This window comes from Pan troglodytes, chromosome X (genome assembly GCF_028858775.2).
Source record: "Pan troglodytes isolate AG18354 chromosome X, NHGRI_mPanTro3-v2.0_pri, whole genome shotgun sequence".
Taxonomy (NCBI): Eukaryota; Metazoa; Chordata; class Mammalia; order Primates; family Hominidae; genus Pan; species Pan troglodytes.
In genome coordinates, this window is record NC_072421.2 from 121,551,517 (window position 1) to 121,575,551 (window position 24,035).

A 24,035-nucleotide genomic window follows, 5' to 3' on the forward strand; every position below is an offset into this window, starting at 1 on the left:
GTTATTCCTCTGCCTTCAATGACTCACCAGTACTTACAAGATGAATTTAAAATCATTTATTCTAACATTCAAATCCCAGTTGAGCTTGACCTCAGTGTAATGTATAAATAATTCTTACCGGAAATTACACTCTAGCCAGACAAGTGTGCCTGCTGTCTTCTGAACACACCATGCCCAGCAGGTGTGAGCAAAGGCTGGGATATGGTATGGTATAAAAGGTGGGGATGGGATTTTGTTTGTAGTTTTATATAATTTTAAATGTTTATGTGTTGATAATTATGCTTTGCCACCTAAGCTTTTGGCATTCAGGCCCATGCTTCATTTCTATTTTTTAATCCCTAGTAATAAGATAGTGTCATATTCATAGTAGATCTGAAGTACTTGGCATCTCTTGAATAAACCATAAGTTTTGTGGTATATTGGCACTAATTATGCATCGTTTTTCCTTCCTCCATTCAGTGATGCGATAGCTGAAATTCGAGCTATTTGCATTGAAGAGATTGGCATTTGGATGAAGATGTATAGTGATGCCTTTCTTAATGACAGTTATTTAAAATATGTTGGTTGGACTATGCATGATAAGGTAAGATGTGCCCTTCAGACTGCTTCTTTCTACACATCGGCGTGGCTGTCTGCACCTCTCATTCATGAGTTATCTCCCAGTATGTATACCTGGTGACACATTTCTGGAAGCCTCCCCTTTATTCTTTTCCATCTTCTCTGTAAAAACTTATTTTCTATCACATAAAGTCTGCTAGATATTTTTGAATCCTGGCCACTGATTTAACCATTAATGGTGAATCATTTTTTTGCTGAAATATTACAGTCATGAAGGTAGTAGGAGTGAGGCATTTCTTAGGGCACGAAGAAGAACCATTACGCTGTTGTTATCTGAGAGCTATATACTTAAAAAAAAATTCTTCAATTTTGATCCTCTCTTTTGACAAACCTGTATCTTAGCCAGATTATACCTTACTACTTGGTTTCTGACCTTTTTAATATGTTTTCATTAAACTACCATTCTCTTAGGCTGCCTCTTCACTTGCCTTGAAGAAATTGATTGTATATAATTCTTTCCAAACATTACTTCCCATAGTGGAAAATATACTGTGACACATGCTTCTATTGTTTTTCACAATAGATTTGTTCTGAACAAATTTTCAAAAATTATCCTTTGAACTACAGAAATAGTAACCCCATAGGTATTTAGTCATAAATGTATGTACTGATTACTATTTTTGCATTATCAAACATGATAGTTTCTGAAGGAATGCTATGGTATGAAACATTTAAAATTTTAAAGTAGAAAATATTGTGTACATCTTGAATATTGAAGTTGAAAATACATAGAGTTTTAATGCATTGTCTCCTCTTTTTTTTTTTTTTTTTTTAGCAAGGTGAAGTAAGACTCAAATGTCTTACTGCTCTACAAGGGCTTTATTATAACAAAGAGCTTAATTCCAAACTGGAACTTTTTACCAGTCGGTTCAAGGTTAGTATTACTTAAGAATTTACAAATAACTTGTCATTTGCAAACACTTTTCTCTTGCTTTCCTTTTAAAAATATTTTAATTTTTTTGTCCTTAGGATAGAATTGTGTCTATGACCCTTGACAAAGAATATGATGTTGCAGTACAAGCAATAAAATTACTCACTCTTGTTTTACAGTAAGTATGTATTTGTTGCATATTTGCACTAATGTTCAGATATCTAAATAATATATTAGAGTATTTGGTTCAGACTCATCTAGGTCTAAATTTTAGTAGCTTACGTCATGGAGGTTTACAGCTAGAAGTTGAATTTCTTCATGTATAGTTGAGAAAACACAGGAAGAAGGAACCATAGAATATGGAAATTCTTTTTTTTTTCTTTTTTTTTTCTGAGACGGAGTCTCACTCTGTCCCCCAGGCTGGAGTGCAGTGGCACGATCTCAGCTCACTGCAAGCTCCACCTCCCAGGTTCACGCCATTCTCCTGCCTCAGCCTCCCGAGTAGCTGGGACTACAGGCGCCTGCCACGACGCCTGGCTTATTTTTTGTATTTTTAGTAGAGACGGGGTTTCACTGTGTTAGCCAGGATGGTCTCGATCTCCTGACCTCGTGATCCGCCCGCCTCGGCCTCCCAAAGTGCTGGGATTACAGGCGTGAGCCACTGCGCCTGACCGAATATGGAAATTCTAACTGAGCTAGGAATTCATGTGTTCCCATTCTCTTGGCAGATTGATTTCCTTCCTATTTTTCTGTTTTTGATGCTCTTGAAATAAGCACATCAGTGTATTAAAAAACATGCTTATTGTATTTTGTTACACTTTTAGAGTATGAGCATTTATAAGAATGTCTGTTATACTTCTCATAGCATCTTTAAACAATCTGAATTTAAGACCTATTCTGTGTTAATATCTGATAGTGATGTTATTCATATTTTTCCTTTTTAAAAAATGGTAGTAAAATATAGATTATGTAAAATTCACCATTTTAACCATTTTAAAGTATGGTTTACTGTCATTACCTATATTTACGTTGTTGTACAACTGCCACCACTATCCATTGTCAGAACCTTTTCATCACTTTATTCTGGAGCTCTGTACCCATTAAACACTGATTCTTCATTGTCCCCTTTCCCCAGATCCTGGTAACCACTGTTTTATTTTCTATCTCTATGAACTTGCCTATTCTAGATATTTCGTATAAGTGGAATCATACAATATTTGTTTTTTGCATCTGGCTTATTTCACTTGGCATAATTTCTTCAAGTTTCATACATTATTACAGCACGTACTCCTGTTTATAGCTGAATATTTCACTATATGTATATTCCACATTTTATTTATCCATTTTTGCATTGATGGACATTTGGACTGTTTCCACCTTCAGTTATTGTCAGTAATGCTGCTGTGAACATAGATGTGTGCAAGTATCTGTTTGAGTCTCTGCTTTCAGTTCTTGTATGTATACCCAGAAGTGGAATTGCTGGATCATATGGTAATTCTGTTTAATTTTTTTTTGAGGAACTGCCATAATGCTTTTTACAAAGGTTGCACTGTTTTACATTCCCACCAGCAATGTACAAAATTTCCAATTTCTTTTTTTTTTTTTTTTTTCCTGAGATGGAGTCTCACTCTGTCGCCCAGGCTGGAGTGCAGTGGCATGATCTCGGCTCACCGCAACCTCCACCTCCCGGGTTCAAGCGATTCCCCTGCCTCAGCTTCCCAAATAGCTGGGATTACAGGTGCCTGCCACCACGCCTGGGTAATTTTTGTATTTTTAGTAGAGACGAAGTTTCACCATGTTGGCCAGGCTGGTCTCGAACTCCTGACCTCAGGTGATCCACCTGCCTTGGCCTCCCAAAGTGCTGGGATTACAGGCATGAGCTACCACACCCAGCCAAGATTTCCAATTTCTGTACGTCCTCACCAACACTTGTTTTCTGCATTTCAGGATAAATATTTATCAGGTGATGTCTCTATACCAAGCACTTGGGTGGTATGTTGAGAGAGTTAAAAATCAGAGCCTTCTCATTTCAAAATAATATAACGTTTTATAAAAATACCTAGAAATAAGAAATCCACCACATATATGCAAAGAAACATTAATCAAATGCAACTAAGGGACATAAAAGAAGGCTTGAATTTGGAAAGCTTACCTAGGAAAACTCAGTATTTAAAGGCTTGTAATCTTCCCATTCTGTATATTTACCACAATGTAAATAGTAAAGGCAAAGGAATTTTTTTTTTTTTGGCCATAGCAAGCAAATTGTGACATTTCATATGGAAAATTTATCATGTAAGAGTTGCCAGAAGAATATGATACAAACTAATGAGTGAGGACTAGCCCAATGTAATTTTAAGTCATGTATTATAAAATCATAGTAATTTAAAAATTTTGGTCCTGGTACATGAATAGACAAAAAAGATCAATGAAGCAGAATAAAAATAGAGATGAACACATATGCACCACTAAAATGACCATGTAAGGCTTTCATGAGCATGACACAAAAGCTAGATATAAAAGGATCAATGAATTAACTATATAAAAACCTAAAAATGTCTGTATGGCATAAAATACCATAAACTCAGAAAACAGATCTCAGATTGGGCAAGATATTTTTGCATCAAAGGAGTTAATTTCTGCAAATCAATTAAAGAAATCTGTAATAATAGGAAAACAGTCAAATATTATAAATCAGATTATTGACAGAAAAGTATGAATTTAAACATATGAAAAGATGTTGGGCCACACTTACAAACATATATATTAAAGTGAGACTTTTAAATCTGTTTGCTTGGCAAAGATAGAAAGTGTTTGGTAATTACACTATATTGTTGAGGCTGTGACATAACAGGCCCTTTTACATTGTTGATGGGAGTATAAATTGGTCTAAGCTCCTTGGAGAAAAACTTGACAGTATCTATCAGAATTTCAAATGCTCATGTTCTCTAACAAAGCATTGTTTGTAATAGCACAATTTTGAAAACAACCAAGGGTGCATATCAATAGAGGAAGAATTAAATTAGTATGTAAGATAATAGCTAATATAAGCACTTTATATGGATAATTTCATTTAATACTGCAGCTCAGTGAGATGGTAGTGGTTATTCCCATTTCTATGAATCGGACAACATTGCAGTAATTAAAAAGAAGGCAGTTCTACAGATATTGACAATTCAGGGAACTCACTTACCTTGGGATTTCTTGAGCAGTCTGTTAACTGTTGCATTCTTTCTTTAATTTTTAATTATATTTTAAAATCATAAATGTTATACACACATGTTGTATATAAAAATTTTGAAAGAATTCTGAAATAAAGTAATAGTATGCTACATATGTTTCTATAGCTTCTTTCCCACCATCCTCCACAGTACACTAGAAACATCTTCTTTGATATTTTTATCAAAGGTAATAGACGTACCCATTCATGTTGATATTCAGCCATCTATATACCTAATAATTTAAATTTCTTAGAAACGTTCCTTTTCAAAAAGTTAAAATGAGTGAACTTCTGTAGAGTTACAGTACTTTAACTTGTTTGATTCAGTGTTTTTTTGTTTTGTTTTTTAGAGACAGGGTCTTGCTTTGTCACCCAGGTGGTATGATCATGGCTCACTCCAGCCTCGCCCTCCCAGGCTCAATCCATCTTCCCACCTCAGCCTCCTAAGTAGCTGGGACTATAGCTACTGTAGTCCCACCATGTCCGGCTAATTTTTTTTTTCTTTCCGTTTTTTGTAGAGATTAGGTCTCATGTTGCCCAGCCTAGTCACCTGGGCTCAAGTGATCCACCCACTTCAGCCTCCCAAAGTGCTGGGATTACAGGTGTGAGTGACCACACCCAGCCTGATTCAGTGTTATTTTGTTAAAAACACACAAGTTATTTTTCCAAGAACAATCTGATATTATATAAAGAGCAATTGAAATCAGTGTGCTTTTGAAACTTGAATTTTAACAATTTAGTTCTTTTTCTCTCAAAAAGAAGTAATACTTCTTAGACATCAGACTTCTGGAAGCTTTCAGCACAACAGAAAACCAAAAAGTAAAGAGGATCTGTGTGCTTCAACTATCCAGTATTCTTAGGCTTTTTTCCTCTGGCAGTGGTCCTATGATTTGAATTTACATATAATGGTAAAAACCTAGATTATATATATCACAGTAGACTAGAAGCATATTGGGAGAGAAAGAGCTGCCAGGGGCCAGGACTCTGAATGCAGTTGCAAGGGAAGAATGCAACAGCGTTTACCCTGGGGTACTGTGGTTGATGGGCCTTAATGATGATGATTTATCTAAAATATTTTGTTAGGCTTATTTTGTTCTTTAAAGATAAGAAAAAGAAAATGAGCATTACATTTTAGTAAGATTTTTTTCCCCAGTGATTGCAATTAAAGATCTTTGGCACTTAGATTTTAGTTATTTGGGAAAACCACTTGCATTGCCTTACATGGTGTTCAGTACATGGTGGATGAAGCATTTTTGATTGATGTGATATAAATGGGCCATTAGTATATTTTGATGTAATGTTGTGACTTAATATTACTATGAAATATAAGCAAAGTATTATATTATCTGTGATTTTTAACTCTAAGCTCTTAGCTTGCTGCCCCTTTACTTTCTATATGGGTTTTCATTATTTTGTCTTCCTTTTCTGTTAGCATCCATGTGACATAATTCTTTTAAACGTTTATTTGTTTACCTTCTGCATTCACTTTTAATTTTACCTGCCATTTATCTTTGATAGATTTTGGTAGATGGTAATTAAATAAGCTTGATTTGGTTTTTTTTTTTCCTTTAACACAAATTCATGAAACTTTACAACTTTTTAAAAGTATGAGCATAAGTTTTTGTACTGTTAATATGCTTAGAATTAGGACGTTACTAAAAGCACCTGTTACTGCTTATTTCTTAGGAGTAGTGAAGAAGTTCTCACTGCAGAAGATTGTGAAAATGTCTATCATCTGGTTTATTCAGCTCACCGGCCAGTAGCAGTAGCAGCTGGAGAATTTCTCTACAAAAAGTAAATCTATATTTCTGTTACTCATTTTCTAAGGCATACTTTCATAACAGTAATTTGTTATGTTATACTTGACATTAAGATTATATATATATAACTTATTTTAAAAATTACTACAGATCATATCGAAGCTTTCACATTTTACTTTTTCCTTTAAAAGTTTAGATTTCTCCTAAGTTCTTTGATTTATTTTAAGTTAGATCTTTAAAGGGAAATGTAGGCTGGGCGCAGTGGCTCATGCCTGTAATCTCAGCACTTTGGGAGGCCGAGGCGGGTGGATCACGAGGTCAGGAGATCGAGACCATCCTGGCTAACACGTTGAAACCCCGTCTCTACTAAAAATACAAAAAATCAGCCGGGCGTGGTGGCGGGCGCCTGTGGTCCCAGCTACTCGGGAGGCTGAGGCAGGAGAATGGCGTGAACTCGGGAGGCGGAGCTTGCACTGAGCCGAGATTGGGACACTGCACTCCAGCCTGGGCGACAGAGCGAGACTCCGTCTTAAAAAAAAAAAAAAAAAAAAAAAAAAAGGGAAATGTACCCATGTCTTTCAGTAAACATGCTTAGAAAGATACCTAACTATATTATAATATTAAGACTGACCTCTTCCTAATTGTTTACCCTTCTATTACCTGCTTCAGCATCTAAATATTGCTTATGCTATAATTAGGCTTTTTTTTTTGAGACAGAGCCTCTCTCTGTTGCCCAGGCTGGAGTGTGCAGTGGTGCGATCTCAGCTCACTGTAACCAACCTCTGCCTCCCGGGTTCAGGTGCTTCTCGTGGCTCACCCTCCTGAGTAGCTGGGACTACAGGCTGTATTTAGTCTTCAACTTATTTTTCCTTTCCTTTAGAAAATATTAAAAGGTTCTTCAAGTATTTAATAAAGTTTGACATAAGAATCCCAAGAATTCTACAGTCTCTTTACTTTTGTGATCCTATTTAACTCAGATTAGGTAGTATGAGTAGAAGTGTGAATATCTGTTCACAGAAAACAAAGATTGTTATATAATGGCTTTCAAAGAGACTCTTTTGAGCCATATAGATTAAACTTTTCTTGTTCCTATGGTGTTATTAAAATGCCTGTTGGGGGTGCAGCAATTATTAGGAAGAGTAGGTGGTATAAAACATTTACACTACAGTTTTCTATTCATTGCTGTTTAGTGTTAATTCTCTTGTTGTTTATGAGGAAAAATGCTCATGCTATCCATAGTAAAAGGACAGTAAGTTGGGGTACTTTTGCCAGAAGGATGGAAGGAAAGTATATGTTTAGTTTTCAAGATGAATATGTATCATAGATTTTTTAGCATAAATGGTGTAGCTTTGTCAATGTACTACTTTTATGGAAGGCAACAGTTACATAAAATACAGTAAGGTTTTTAAAAACAAATAGTTTATAACTCAGTACAATTAACTTGAGAAATTAGTTTAAAAGGACTTAGAATTACCATCAAACATGAAATGAAAAAGGTTTATAGCAATTATTTGCATGGTGTGCCATAATGTTGGATGATATTGTACCTACCCAGTTCTCCTTTACTCCTTTGTTAGATCCTTAGATATGAAATTGAAACAGTTAATTTTTTATTGGAAAATTTTTTGTTGTTGTTGTCGTAAAATAAATATTTTACTTTTTTCACAGGCTCTTCAGTCGTAGAGATCCAGAGGAGGATGGAATGATGAAAAGAAGAGGAAGACAAGGTCCAAATGCCAACCTTGTTAAGACATTGGTTTTTTTCTTTCTAGAAAGTGAGGTTAGTTGATAGTATTTATTTTATACTTAGGTTCAAAAAATTTTGGAAAAGGGGTTAAAATGAGGCACGTTTAAAAAATATTCCTTGTAGCACAGTAAATTGTGAATAGAATGGAGAGCCACCCACTCCCCCAATTTTTTTTTTAAATATGCTTTCTACTTTTCTTCTTCTTTTTTTTTTTTTGAGACAGAGTCTTGCTCTGTCACCCAGGCTGGAATACAGTGGCGCCATCTTGGCTCACTGCAGCCTCTGCCTCCCAGGTTCAAGCAGTTCTCCTGCCTCAGCCTCCCGAGTAGCTGGGCTTCCAGGCGTGTGCCACCATGCCCAGCTAATTTTTAGTAGAGACGGGGTTTCACCATGTTGACCAGGTTGGTCTTAAACTCCTGACCTCAGGTGATCCGCCTGCCTTGGCCTCCCAAAGTGTTGGGATTTACAGGCATGAGCCACTGCGCCCGGTCGCTTTCTTCTTCTAGTAAGATGTTCAAACAGTAGGATTTATGTATAGTGCTGAGAATATTAATTTTAAAGTTCAAAATCCTAATTGTCAGTTGGGCTACTCTGCTTACTATTTGTGTGACCTTGGTTTAGCTACTTATTCTTTCTAAGCCTCAGTTTCCTAGTAAAAAGATGGGTAATAAATTCTTAGTTAACACTGAAATAATCTGTATAAAACTTAACACAGATCTCTAGAACATTGTAAGATTTCAAATGTTGGTACCTGCCATTGCAATTGTAGATGTAGACTTAAACTAGTCTCCCTAAAGTTGGAAATCTACAATGTTAGCCAGATTTTGAGAGGGCTCAAAATTTATTTTTGGTGTTCATATTACATACTATTATTTAATTAGTGATCAGGCCTTTTAATTTTCTAGTTATTTCTATATATGGATATATAATTGGTTTTTTATTCTTTAGGATTTTCTACATTACACCATCAGGTCATTTGTAAATAAAGATAATTTTCCTTTTCCTTTCCAACATTTTTTTTTTCATTTTTTTTCTTGCCTTATTGAATTGTCTAAGACCTCCAGTAGAATGTTGCGCTTAGGTGCGGTGGCTGACGCCTGTACTCTCACCACTTGAGGAGGCTGAGGCGGGTGGATCACTTGAGGCCAGGAGTTTGAGACCAGCCTGGCCAACATGGCAAAACCCCGTCTCTACTAAAAATACAAAAATTATCCAGGCATGGTGGTGCATGCCTGTAATCCCAGCTACTTGGAAGGCTGAGGCACAAGAATCGCTTGAACCGGGGAGGCAGAGGTTGCAGTGAGTCAAGATCATGCTGCTGCACTCCAGCTTGGGTGACAGAGCAAGACTCTGTCTCAAGTAGACATCTTTGGATTGCTCCTGATCTTATGGGAGAAGTGTCCAGTATTTCGACATTAATTACATTGTTAGCTATAGGTGTTTTGTAGATATTTATAATCCGATTGAGAATGTTTCCTTTTATTCTTTTCTTTGCTGAAAGTTTCTAACATGAATGGAAATTGAATTCTGTAAAATGCTTCTGCATTCCTTGAGATGATTGTTTTATTTTTATCCTTTATTATGTTAATGTGTCGAGTTATGTTGAATGACTTTTTAAATGTTGAATCAACCTACTTGTTCATGATGTTATTCTTTTTCTATATTGTTGGATTCAGTTTGCAAATATTTTATTTTATTTTATTTATTTTATTTTTTTAAGCAACAGTGTCTTGCTCTGTCACTCAGCCCGAAGTGCAGTGGCGTAATCATAGCTCATTGCAGCCTTGAACTTGTGGGCTCAGTTGATCCTCTTGCCTCAGCCTCCCTAGTAGCTCCGACTACAACTTCATGCCACCACACCCAGCTAGTTTATTTTAGAATTTTGTAGACAGTAGGGGTGTCTTGTGTCCCAGGCTAGTCTTCAACTCTTGGGCCCAAGCAGTCCTCCCTCCTTGGCCTCCCAAAGTGCTGGGATTACAGGCATAAACCACAGCACGTGGCCCGGTTTGCCAGTTTTTGAGGACATTCCCTCTATGTTCATAAAGGATTTAGATTTAGATTTTTTATTATTTGTAATTGCTTTGACAGCTTTTTTTTGTATAATGATTATGATTTGCACGCCCCCTCCTCCCCCCGCCAAAGGAGTCAGGAAACAGTAGGGTTTGTTTTTTGTTGTTGTTGTTTTTTGATACAAAGTCTCGCTCTATTGCCCAGGCTGGAGTGCAGTGGTGTGATCTCGGCTCACTGCCAATCTCTGCCTCCCACGTTCAAGTGATTCTCCCACCTCAGCCTCCAGAGTAGCTGGAATTACAGGCACGCATCACCACACCTAATTTTTGTATTTTTGCTAAAGACAGGGTTTTGCCACGTTGGCCAGGCTGGTCTCGAACTCCTGACCTCAGGTGATCTGCCTGCCTCGGCCTCCCAGAGTGCTGGGATTACAGGCGTGAGCCACCATGCCCAGCTAACAGTAGGGTCATTTAAGCTTCACATAATGAAGAGAATGATTTGCTTATATATTGAATTGACAAACATGCATTTTGTGTTTTAATTAACCATTATCACTCCCCTTCAGTTAAAATAAATTCATAGCATATCTAAGAATTGAGAGTAGCTGACTGATATATTGGGTCCAAATAAGCGGTAAGTATGTATATAATCTTTTTATAAAATACTTTTCAGGACGGGTGCAGTGGCTCACACCTGTAATCCCAGCACTTTTTGGAGGCTGAGGTGGGTGGATCACCTGAGGTCAGGAGTTTGAGACCAGCCTGGCCAACATGGTGAAACCTCATCTCTACTAAAAATACATAAATTAGCCGGGCGTGGTGGTGCATGCCTGTAGTCCTAGCTACATGGGAGGCTGAGGCAGGTGAATCATTTGAACCTGGGAGGCAGAGGTTGCAGTGAGCCGAGATTGCACCACTTCCCAACAGCCTGGGCGAGAGCGAGACTCCATCTCCGCCACCCCCCCAAATATATATAATTTATTATAAATATATATATTTTATATAAAAATAATAAAAAATTTTTTCATATTAATGTTTTAATGATAATTGTTAATGTGTAATGATGCTACCTAACACGTCTTTCTTACAGCAAGCAAACTAAGGCAGTTTCTTCTCTGTCCTTTCATCTATTTGACGTCAAAAAATAGATTGCTGTTTGAGAGTTTGTAGATGATGTCAATAAAGTTTCCATTCTTTTGAGTTAAGGCTAGTATGCTAATTGTCTAAGACCACATTGCTGTTTTTAAATTTTAGTTACATGAGCATGCAGCATACCTTGTGGATAGCATGTGGGACTGTGCTACTGAGCTGCTGAAAGACTGGGAATGTATGAATAGCTTGTTACTGGAAGAGCCACTTAGTGGAGAGGAAGGTAAGGATGTTTAATTATGATATTTTTGTTTAGACAGTTTTGTAAGTAGATTTTTACTCATTCCATTTATTTGTCCTTTTAGTTTTAAGACAATTTGATAGAAAAATCTTTTACTTCGTGCATAGTTTTGTTTTCATATAAATATTATGCTATGTAAAAAGATGTAATTGCTGTCAACATTCTTTATTTTTTTGTATCTGGGTTTTTTTTTTACCCAAATGTATGGATCTGTGGTGGATAGATTTGGGATGCTGAGGGTTTTAGGAAGGTTATGTTTTCTGTGATAAAGTAATGGGATTTTCTTTAGTACCTTAGGGCAGATTCTGTTTACAGGCAGAAGAAACTGTTATGTAATAATTACAAGTGGCATATAGGGAGAAGAAATAAGCTAACTCTTTCTGAATTTTTTTTTTTTTTTTTTTAGCACTAACAGATAGGCAAGAGAGTGCTCTGATTGAAATAATGCTTTGTACCATTAGACAAGCGGCTGAATGTCATCCTCCCGTGGGAAGAGGGACAGGAAAAAGGGTATGCCAATCAGTGTCTTTTCAATATTCTAAACTCCATTTCTCCTTTTTCAGTATCTTTTTAAAAATTCCATTTTAGCCATGAAACAATTTTGTTTTATTTTTCAGACAACCTTTGCTTATAAATTTGTTAGAGGTAAATTTTAAAGCATTAGCAATTTGAGAAATTTGAGTTCTCTGTAATATACTTTTTTAGTTGCTGCAGGAGATATGATTGACAGTCCCTGCCTTCATGACTGAATGTAGCATACACCATTTGGAATGGTGCAGTTGTATGTTTTATTTATGGATTTGCTTTCTATTTCTTCTAAAATAAAATCAGAAATAAAAATGGAGATAATTTTTTATTAAAATAGGGAAATTTCTATTTCCTGGAATCAGATTTTAATGCATTATTGTAAAGTTTACATGAACTTGCATTTTATACCAACAATTCCACAGGCTTTCAAACTTTTGACTGTAAAGCATAAAAATTCATTCTTATATTGTGACGTATTACACATGAATATGTTTGTGTGTGCATAACTGAAACAAAATTTTATCAAAGACAATGTGATGCTTTCTGTGTTTTCTATTTCTGTTTTTTAAAAATTTCTGTTTCTTTTTTGCTAATTGCTGATAGCAATTTAGTGTTTTGAATTTGTTACTTATGTGTCATGTCCCACAGCCTAGAGTAAGCAGAAATGCTGGTCAATCCCAGTATTTTATATATAAGCTCTTAAACTATATTTCCTATTTTTAACTGATTCTCCTACCATCTGAAGGTAGAGTTGGTTAGTCTTATTGGATATTGATTTTCCCTATAGGACTATCCAAATTTTTTTTTGTTATTTCAGGTGGCTTTTTGTTTTTATAATGTGTAGTTTTCTCTTTCATGTCACTTTTAGGGTTAATGTTTTATAGTGAAATTTTTGTGTCCATCTCTTAAAATATAGTTTTAGTAATCATTTTGTATGTTTTAACTAAAACTTGAACACTTAACAGTGCTAATGGGCTTAATAAATACAGAAGTCTTTCTGTTCCTTTAGGTGCTTACAGCAAAGGAGAAGAAGACACAGTTGGATGATAGGACAAAAATCACTGAGCTTTTTGCCGTGGCCCTTCCTCAGTTATTAGCAAAAGTAAGTTTGTGTCAATATCATAGTGCTACTAAGAAATGAGTTTTTTTTCCCTAAATGCCTCACAGAATATTATAATGCTTTCTTATTGTGATATTTTTAACATGATCTATATATTTCACAGTACTCTGTAGATGCAGAAAAGGTGACTAACTTGTTGCAGTTGCCTCAGTACTTTGATTTGGAAATATATACCACTGGACGATTAGAAAAGGTAAGATTATTTTGTGTAAAAAAAACCTTTAAGAAAAATTATTCAGTTCATTTCATCATAGCGTTTGTTTATATTTCTTAAAATGTGTTTTTGGAACGTATTTTAAGAAAGGAAACCTATAGCTTAGGTCTTCTGTACTTTAGTTTGACTTACAGAATAGCGGTAATGATGCTTCCCTTTGCTTCATGCCCACAACTGTACCTTCATTCTTAGCTATTATATGACTATGTCACTGATCATTTATGGAGACTGGGGGTGGATAACTAGATAATAACAATTAGATGAGATTGGGCTCATTCAGGGTGGTATGGCCATAGATGATAATAACAATTATAAGACAAAATCAACTAATATTTATTGAACACTTTTGCTATGTTCTGTGGATTAATGTAAGCTCTTAGTATATGTTAGCATTCTCACCATAGCCCTATGAGGTAGGTAATATCTCCCTTAAAGTTGAGGAATAAGTATGGATGGATCAGTGTATTTATTTATCATGATTAGAAAAGCACCTTAAAATGTACGCTCTGTGTTGTAGAGTTAGTGTATTTGAAAATTTTTTCCATGGTGGTATGGTCATGAAGTCACTTTATACCTATCATATATGCCTTAGTTTTGATGAAAAATATTATTATTTTGCAGCATTTGGATGCCTTATTGCGACAGATCCGGAATATTGTAGAGAAGCACACAGATACAGATGTTTTGGAAGCATGTTCTAAAACTTACCATGCACTCTGTAATGAAGAGTTCACAATCTTCAACAGAGTAGATATTTCAAGAAGTCAACTGATAGATGAATTGGCAGATAAATTTAACCGGCTTCTTGAAGATTTTCTGCAAGAGGTATATATTATAACTATTACAAGTATTTTGTCAGTTGAGCCCCTCTACTGCAGTAAGCTAATTAGTCACCCAAGTGTTAAGTCTTGGTGATAGTCCCTAGCAGCATTTTGAAAAGATGTTCAGGCTTTTCATTCTATGACTCATCAGGCTACTCCTCCACCAAAACAGGAAAGTGGTAAGAATCTGTGACTCAGAGAAGGTGAAAGCAAAACTAACATCTTTTTTGTTTTGAGAAATGATCTGAACAGTTACCTGGTTTTTATTGAACCAGGGCTGTTAAGGAATAGGGTGTTAATGGAACAGAAAAGGAGAGCTAGATTTAGACTAGGTAGCCTAAAAAAAAGTAGAGTATTTCTAAGTGTTTTGGCAGTGTAGGTTAGGGAAGGACATTATGTTTTTTTTTTTTTTTTTTTTGGAGACGGAGTCTTTCTCTGTTGCCCAGGCTGGAGCGCAGTGGTACGATCTCGGCTCACTGCAGCTTCTGCCTCCCAGGTTCAAGCGATTCTCCGGCCTCAGTCTTCTGAGTAGCTGGGACTATAGGCGTGTGCCACTGTACCAGGCTAATTTTTGTATTTTTAGTAGAGATGGGGTTTCACCACATTGGCCAGGCTGGTCTCGAATTCCTGACCTCAGGTGATCCACTCACCTCGGCCTTGCAAAGTGCTGGGATTACAGGCGTGAGCCACACACCCAGTCTGGGTTTTGATATTATAAAACTTTAATAAGTTATTATTATTATAGCCGCTGCTACTGTTGGAGTTTCCTGTGTTTTCTCTTGTATTTCCAAAGAGGCTTGGTGCATAGCACTTAAATACACTTGTATTTTTGTTGTGATTGTTATTTTTTCCAGAAATATATATTTACATTAAGTTTTTTTGATTAAAATAAAAATTCATAATTGTCAAATTAATGCCATTAGCCTTTTCCACATCACTTTTATCATTAATGCTGTAAGATCATATGGACTTTGTGATTTCTAGTTTTCTTGTTTTATTAATTACTCATTTAACTTTTATTTGATGTATATTGTTATTCCGGGCTTATTAAGTTTTACTAATTGGAGGTTTGTGCAAATATGTTGATGTACGATGATTACATTCTTAGTTAAAAATTTTAATAGCTCTACTCTTGGCTGAATATAATTTTGATTAGGACAAATTAAAATCAAGCAATGGTTTAATTAAATTTAATTACTTTGTAGAAGAGTTATAGTTTAAAAACAAGTGCTTTTTTGAGAGAACTAGAGTTCAACACAGTAGATTGAGTAATGTGTAAGCAATTTTATGTTTCCTGTAGTAAGACTGGTAAAATTTTTCGAAAGTTAAGTTACCCTAAGTTGAAAAGTATATTAATAGATGTTGATATCCAAATGGGACCAGCATATCTAGTCATTTTTCAGAGGGTTTTTCCCTGTTTATCTGTGATTAGTGTCATATGTCTTCATGATGATATATGTTTAAGGTACTTAGATTTTGTCCTTTAGGTATTGTCCTTCTGATCTTCTTGTCATTTAAGTATTTTATTGTCCTAGTGCATTTATTACTGTGAAAAAATAGATGCCTTTATAATTTTGTGTCAAGTTTACTTAGAAGAAAAAGAAGAATGTCATTTTCGTTTTTTCTCTCAGTTGTGATGTTTCTATGATAAACTTGTGTTGACTTACTTCCCCAGCCATATTGCCTTAAATTTGGCCAGATCTAGGTATTGAATGACAAAGTTCATTTGTGGGTTTTGTTATGTTATTTTTCATTTTTCAAGGTAATAGTAACATTTTGATAGCCTAGGAGTTTTCACTTTGATGGTTCTTAATGTATAATTAATATTTATAGGGTGAAGAACCTGATGAAGATGATGCATATCAGGTATTGTCAACATTGAAGAGGATTACTGCTTTTCATAAGTAAGTTGAATTTGGAAGTTCCTGTTTTCTTAAATCTGTAGAAATAAACTTGCATGTTTTGTGGGTTATGTTAATTTCTAAGCTAATTTGTTGTTGTCGTTGTGGGGGCATTTTAAAGTTTACTGCATTTACTGCATTCTGTTAACAGTCAAGTCCAAAACAATTGTCATTAGGCTTAGCTTTTTAATAAAACTTAATTTTTTTTTTTTTTTTACAGTGCCCATGACCTTTCAAAGTGGGATTTATTTGCTTGTAATTACAAACTCTTGAAAACTGGAATCGAAAATGGAGACATGCCTGAGCAGGTTTTTATTTATTTACTAGTTACACATTTATCTTTGAAAAGTGAAGTCTTGTGACTTTTAAATTTTAACTGTATCCTTTGATTCTTTTTACAGATTGTTATTCACGCACTGCAGTGTACTCACTATGTAATCCTTTGGCAACTTGCTAAGATAACTGAAAGCAGCTCTACAAAGGTTTGTGGTGGTTCAGTAGTGTTTTTATTAGACTAAATATCATTAACTGTTTTCAGCAAACACACATTTAATGAGATCAGTTATTTCAGTGAAATGTTGCTTGTTTCTAATGTACTGTTATTTGTAGTTTGATGTATATTCAGTGGAGAGGATATCGATATGGTTTGTTTCAAGGTATGATTTTTAATTAAAAATTGTTCACATTTGAAGGTGGCATAATCTGTGGTTTTCTGTATTCTCAAAGTTGGTGAGCAAGAGCCTTTGAAACAGATATAAGTATTAGATTACATAAATTGAAGATAATAAACCAACTCCCCCTAGATCTTCTTATGCTCTGGTATTGTTTTGGGATAACCTTATTCATATTCAAGATCTCTCTAGTGATGTTCCAAATTCATGATCAATCATTTTCGGATTGAATATATAATGTGCCAGCGCCAGCTATTAGTACATATAGAGCTTTTAAAGCTTTACCCATAATGATAATCCTTAATGTGTTTAGTAATTGAACTAAACAGGACTGCCTTTTCCATTTGTAAACTGGAAGCTTAAACATTGTACTTGTAGTACTGGATATTGCCTTAAATATTGTTTGGGCTCATTTTTAGAAATATCACGCAGTTTCTAAGAGTTCTGGAGTTAGGTGTTTGTAGGCATTTTCTTCAAAAAGTAATCCTCTTGATAATAAGTTTGTGTTGCCTAAACCCACAGAATAATGTTAAATACTTAGAATTTCTCTGGGCTTTTAAGATGTTGTTATATCTACAAATGGATTTTTCCTCTTGAAAAATCAATATAGTATTGTTAACATTGTGTGCTTTTTTTTTTCCCCCCCCTTCTGAGGCAGTCTTGCTCTGTCATCCAGGCAGGAGTGTAGTGGTACAATCTCGGCTCACTGCAACCTCTGACTTGCGGGTTCAAGCAATCCTCGTGCCTCAGCCTCCTAAGTAGCTGAGACTGCAGTCATGCATCTCCACGCCCACTAACTTTTGCATTTTTAGTAGACATGGAGTTTCACCATGTTGACCAGGCTTGTGAACTCCTGGCCTCAACTGATCCGCCCATTTTGGCCTTCCAAAGTGCTGGGATTACAAGCCTGAGCCACTGTGCCCTGCCCATTGTGTGCTTTTTATCAAACACTTAGGAAAAAGTTAATTTAACTAAATGTTAAGCTTGTAGTAGGAACGGTGACTATATTACCATGTATAATTGCTCACCTATGTTGGAAGTTAAAAAATAAACTGGAAAAAAGGCAGTATTTTTAGTAGAGGAAAGGGATGAATATAAAATTATTTATGGTAAGCCAGGCACAGTGGCTCACGCCTGTACTCCCAACGCTTTGGGAGGCTGAGGAAGGCCACTCACTCGAAGTCAGGAGTTCGAGACCAGCCTGGCCAACATGGTGAAACCTTGTCTCTACTAAAAATACAAAAATTAGCCAGGTGTGATGGTATGCACCTGTAATCTCAGCTACTCAGGATGCTGAGGCAGGAGAATTAATTGCCTGAACCCAGGAGGTAGAGGTTGCAGTGAGCTGAGATCATGTCACTGCACTTCAGCCTGGGCAATAGAGTGAGCTCCATCTCAAAAGAAAAAAACAAAACAAAAAAAACCCAATAAAAATAAAAAGTTTGACACATTTTAAAGTTTATAGTAATACCACAAAATATTTTCCATTCTGAGTTTTTATAAAATACAGCAGTATCCTTCCAACAAGAAATGGAAGATGCTGTTTCTTTTTTATTATTTTCTTCCATTTATGGGTTGACCACCCTTGAAATAATGTGAGCATGGAGCGTAAATCTTTATTAGCATTCTGTGCTAGTGGCTTTATTAAAGATTGCCATATCAATTATATAAGTCTTCTCATCCTCTTAATATCCTAAAGCCTTAGGATATTATCTATTAATGTACCTCATATTTTTAAGGCTGCAATTTGGTGAGATTTGTAAGACAAACCGTCTCTTTGTTTTCATTTCTTATAAATTATAAAGAAGAAATTTAAATCAAATGCAGAAGTAGAGTTAATAAAGCTATATATGAGATAATGTTTTACATAATTGAAAACATTTTAAAGAAATGCTGAATTGTTTATACAATATTTTTTAAAAGTTAATGTTAAATTTTTTCAAGGAGGACTTGCTGCGTTTAAAGAAACAAATGAGAGTATTTTGTCAGATATGTCAACATTACCTGACCAACGTGAATACTACTGTTAAAGAACAGGTTAGTAATTACTATAGATGGTAATCTTTTTGTAAGCAACCTTTATAAAATCTGAACTAATGTAGAAAGTTTAAATAATACTAAGATTGAGCAAAGCAGAAATATCTTGTATCTGCCTATGTATATTAGACTAAAAAAATAGGTTAATATATTGGATTTGTGCATAATAAAATTGATTAATTTCATATGGGGTTTATAATTGCATTATAGATTACCCTTATTGTCATTTTATGTTGTTGTTTCTTTATGACACATGGTAAACAGACTTCATACAAATTATAGATGTATGAAATTAACAAAAGTCATTCCTGAAAGCAACTAATATGACAAGTTTGTTCCAGGGTAGAAAAGTCCACAAGGTTTTGTTATCTCTGAGAGTATCAGATGTTGGCATTCTCGCTCATCCTGATCTTCCTGTGGACCTTGTCTGAAATAAACATTTATAATCACTTCCCTGTCTTCCAAGTGTTACCTTCCCAACGCGTATGCCTTCATGCTTCCATTACTTCTAACCTTTTCAGTTCTCGAAATAGACTGTTACCTGGTTTGATCCTAGAACTAACATCATGTTCAATTCTAATTCCCTAATTGAGAGGATTAAGCTTCGTTGGAAACGTGCTTTTCAAATGCTTTTATGGGAAGATGTTTTCACAAGCATTTCATAAGAACTATTAATATGGTATAGTCAAAATGATTATGGTGATTTCAAGGTTTGCAACCATTTCATACAGCTTAACCTTTGTTTTTTCAGGTAGAATCCCAATAGTCAACCTGACTATGATTTTTGGACACTGTGATATGTTAGGTACTATTTATTTTAGTTCAGTGTTATTCAAATATAACCAGCCCTTTGTTTGGCACTTGTCTTTATTTAATTTAAAAATACCGAAGCTAATTTTAATAAAACATATTTGGATTTTTATAGTTTAAAATGTTCATTCAATGCCCAGCTGGTAGTCTCTTTTTTTCTTATTTCCAGCTCTCTCTTGTCCCTACCATACATATATGCTTGGTCACACATGCCAAGATGCAGTTACTGACTTTTGCTATTTTTTTTCCAAAAATATGAAGTATATTGCCATAACTATTGCATTGCTGAATTCTCTCCAATTTTACGTGTGTAGTTTTGAACTATAGCAATAAAGGGTGTGGTACTTTAATTTTCATCTCTATAATTCAGATGAAAGGAACAAGATTTCTGATGGTAGTAAATTGAATTTAGATTTAAACTCTTGGAATAGGATTTTAATGACATGCACGGATCCAAACCTAATGCACGAAATATTACTTTATAATTGCATGGGACACCAAGATATTCAGCATAATAATCCCTATTTTTATAGCATTAACACATAATCCTTGTGGGTTATCCTGTGTAACCTCCTATATAATCCCTTGCTCAGGCCATAGAGATTAATTATTTAGTTATTAAACAGCTTATGTGCCCAGTCTTCCCAACAGCTTCCCAGAATGTGTCCTGGTCAGCTCACTTGATTTGCCAGTTCAGCTAATTAGTAAATATCATCATACTTAATACTTTATATCCTTACTCTTTATGTTGCAAGTTTTTGTAGACTGAAATATGCTAATAGGTATAAATTACTACTATAGTAGTTAGGAGAAGAGACTGAAGGAAGGGGTAAAAACATAAAGAGAAAAAGTAAATGTGGTTAGTTCCAAAATGGCAAAACTCTTAATAAGATCTGCTTTGTGCTCTGTATTATATTGTCTTTCCAGGGATGATCTTCCTTTAAATGTATTTTCTGGTTTACTTTGTGACCCTAAATTTCTATTTTCATTACCCCTTCCCAACAAATAATTAATTAGTCTGTGACTCCATTTAAAACCCATGGCAGAGTTTTTATTAAGCTCCTTGAGATACAACTTCAGCCTTATGTTTATTATAATATGTTCAGGTTTACCTGATAAATAGTAAGCAGCCCTGTATCTGGTTATGTTTTCGCTACTTAATCAGTACACGTGTGAACAATGAGAGTGCTTAATAAGTACCATAGATTTTGTGATCTCTATTCTAATACTTATCTCTTTAATGTTTTTTCTTCTGTAGAATGAAGAGTGGTACCAAGTTTATACATTATTTCATATTTGAGAATGAATACCTTGGGGCATTGCAATATAGAGCAAAGTAGGGGATTTGGAGTTAGAAAACATGAGTTTGAGTCCTGACCCTGCATATTTTTGTAGTGTGTAACATATTGTACAAGTCACTTAATGTTGCTGAAAATTAAAAAAAATTTGTGAAATTACTTTGCAGTTAGTAAAGCCTTATACAAATATAAGCATTCGTTGTTACATAAATTATACTTCGCAGCTTTAGAATCTTAGGAAAATACTAAACATTGATTTCTCTTAAGATTTTTAAATATAGAAAGTTGGATTCTGTTTCTGTGTTAAATATGTAAATTATTTGTGGCAGTTAGTGAGAAACCTTGGATTATAGCATGCTTTCCTCTTTTTTTTTTTTTTTTAAATAGGCCTTCACTATTCTGTGTGATATTTTGATGATCTTCAGCCATCAGATTATGTCAGGAGGGCGTGACATGCTAGAGCCATTAGTGTATACCCCTGATTCTTCATTGCAGTCTGAGTTGCTCAGCTTTATTTTGGATCATGTCTTCATTGAACAGGATGATGATAATAATAGTGCAGGTAATTTTATTGCCATCTTTTTATTAAATCTGTGTGTCCACCATAAAAGCAAACTTAAGTAACAATGATGTACATCGGTGCACTAAAATATATTTTATCCTTAAAAACGTGAAACACAGGTATATATTCCAGCACAATTTATGTTCATTTTTTTGTACTATTGTAAAGAAAACGTGATGTTGCAGAGTATAGGCTTTCAAGTCAGATCGCTGCTTCTCACTAGCACTGAGTCTGCTTTCTAATTTCTAACTACCTCATAAAACTGTTAAAAATTGAGTCAAATGACTAGTACAGTGCCTGGACATATAGCAGGTACTCAATAAAATTTATTCCCTCTTGCCCTTATTCATTGGTAATACCAATATGCAGATAATTTGGAAAGAATAAAGTATTTATGTGACTTTTTGTTGTGTACTTGTATACCGTAGGTTTTTTTTGTTTTTTAATTTGGGGAGTATTAATTTGATTTCTGAATGTTAGAAAAATGTTTGAAACTGCTCTGTAAAAGTCTGGGGCAGTATATAATGTTTACAGGAAAAGAATCAAACCAGCCTTACCTAGTGTTAAGTTACTCTTCACACCCTAATTGTTTACACACCCTAATTGCCTTACTTTAGCATGAGGTCATGGAAAAGAAGTGATATTTGGCGGCGTCTTTCTGGGTTTGTTTTTAGTTTGAAGGTATAATTTTTGTTTATTTTTATATTTTAGAAACAGAGTCTCACTCTGTTGCCCAGCCTGGAGTACAGTAGCATGATATTAGCTCACTGCACCCTCAAACTCTGACCAAAGCAGTCCTCCCTCTTTAGCCTCCTGAGTAGCTAGGACTACAGGTGGTGTGCCACCGTGCTTGGCTAATTTTTTGTAGACATGGGGTCTTGATATGTTGCCCAGGCTGGTCTTGAATTCCTGGTCTCAAGTGATCTTCTTGCCTCGGCCTCCCAAACTGTGAAGTTAATACTTAAAGGAAAATACAACATCAACATGTATATATCCATACTGATGTATCACTGCATATCAGGGTGTAAGTATATATGTAATTCTGTATATGGCATGTAGCTTATTTTTAGCAATAGAGAGCTTTGTGCTCATGTACTAAAAACTTAACCTCAACACAAATGAGAAACCCAGAGTAGCCAAAACAGTTGTCAGAATCCATGTAGTGAAGTTTATATACTTTGAGTTTTTCATCTGTCACTCTAAGCTATTGGCTTAGTTATGCTTTTGTTCATAACATTGATTTGACAAACATTTATTGGTCAGCAGGCAGTTTACTAGATGGTATGGATATGAAAAGATGAGACAAGGTCTCATCCTTCGAGAATTAAATTCAGGTTGAAAAGAACGAAGTAATTATAGTGTTGTTGTTTGTTTGTTTGTTTGTTTGTTTGTTTGTTTTGAGATGGAGTCTCACTCTGCCATCCAGGATGGAGTGCAGTGGCACAATCTTGGCTCACTGCAACCTCCGCCTCCCGGGTTCAAATGGTTTTCCTGCCTTAGCCTCCTGAGTAGCTGGGATTATAGGTGCCCACCACCACGCCCAGCTAATTTTTCTTTTTTTTTTTTCTTTCTTTCTTTTCTTTTTTCTTTCTTTCTTTCTTTTTTTTTTTTTTTTTAAGTAGAGACGGGGTTTCACCATGTTGGCCAGGCTGGTCTTGAACTCTTGACCTCAGGTCATCTGCCTGCCTGGGCCTCCCAAAGTACTGGGATTACAGGCATGAGCCACTGCGCCCGGCCTATAGTGCAATTTTTGATAAGTAATGGAGGCATGTACAAAGTGTTGTGGGCATGTAGAGTAAGTTCTCACTGATCTGCAGGTATTGAAACATCTTTTGAGAAGCTAACATCTGAAGTTAATCCAAAAAATGAATAGGACTTTATAAAACGTCTTTTTTTAAAACTTCTAAAACGTCTATGAGAAAGTACAGTTGGATTCTAAAACCTGATACAAAATAAGTTTTAGTACATAACCGTTTTGTTAATTTGGGGCTGCCTTAGCTTCATTTAGTCCATGGGGAGTTGAATTAGAGTAAGCTTGCCAAAACTCTTGATTTATCTAGGACCTTCCTAGAATTACCCACACTTCTTATCTCCTTAGACTTGTGTGTGTGTATGTGTGTGTTTGTGTGTGACAGGGTCTCACTGTGTCACCCAGGCTGGAGTGAAGTGGTGTGGACTTCATATAGCTCATTGCAGCCTAAATCTCCCAGGTACAAATGATTCTCCCACCTCAGTCTCTGGAGTAGCTGGGACTCAAGCGTGTGCCACTCTGCCTGGCTAATTTATTTAATTTTTAATAGAGACGAGGTCTCGCTGTGTAGCCCAGGGTGGTTTCAAACTCCTGGGCTCAAGCAGTCCTCTCATCTTGGCTTCTCAAGGTGCTGGAATTACAGATGTGAGCCACTACACCTGGCACTATTTTCACTTTTAAAATGAAGTGCATTCTAGTCCAATGGAAGAG

General features: G+C 35.5%; 1 protein-coding gene across 21 annotated transcripts in view; it reads left to right on the forward strand.

Moving 5' to 3' along the window:
* The window catches only part of STAG2 (STAG2 cohesin complex component), a 141,799-nt gene that overhangs the window by 89,031 nt on the left and 28,733 nt on the right, over positions 1-24,035 (forward strand). For all 21 annotated transcript variants that reach the window (XM_016942745.4, XM_016942747.4, XM_024353176.3 and 18 more), the window contains 15 exons: positions 460-583; positions 1,394-1,492; positions 1,588-1,667; positions 6,393-6,500; positions 8,135-8,246; positions 11,477-11,594; positions 12,019-12,122; positions 13,150-13,242; positions 13,364-13,453; positions 14,096-14,299; positions 16,129-16,199; positions 16,417-16,504; positions 16,598-16,678; positions 18,812-18,904; positions 21,400-21,574. In XM_016942745.4, coding sequence (XP_016798234.1) covers positions 460-583; positions 1,394-1,492; positions 1,588-1,667; positions 6,393-6,500; positions 8,135-8,246; positions 11,477-11,594; positions 12,019-12,122; positions 13,150-13,242; positions 13,364-13,453; positions 14,096-14,299; positions 16,129-16,199; positions 16,417-16,504; positions 16,598-16,678; positions 18,812-18,904; positions 21,400-21,574 — 1,640 coding nt within the window. The remainder of the gene's footprint in view (positions 1-459; positions 584-1,393; positions 1,493-1,587; positions 1,668-6,392; positions 6,501-8,134; positions 8,247-11,476; positions 11,595-12,018; positions 12,123-13,149; positions 13,243-13,363; positions 13,454-14,095; positions 14,300-16,128; positions 16,200-16,416; positions 16,505-16,597; positions 16,679-18,811; positions 18,905-21,399; positions 21,575-24,035) is intronic.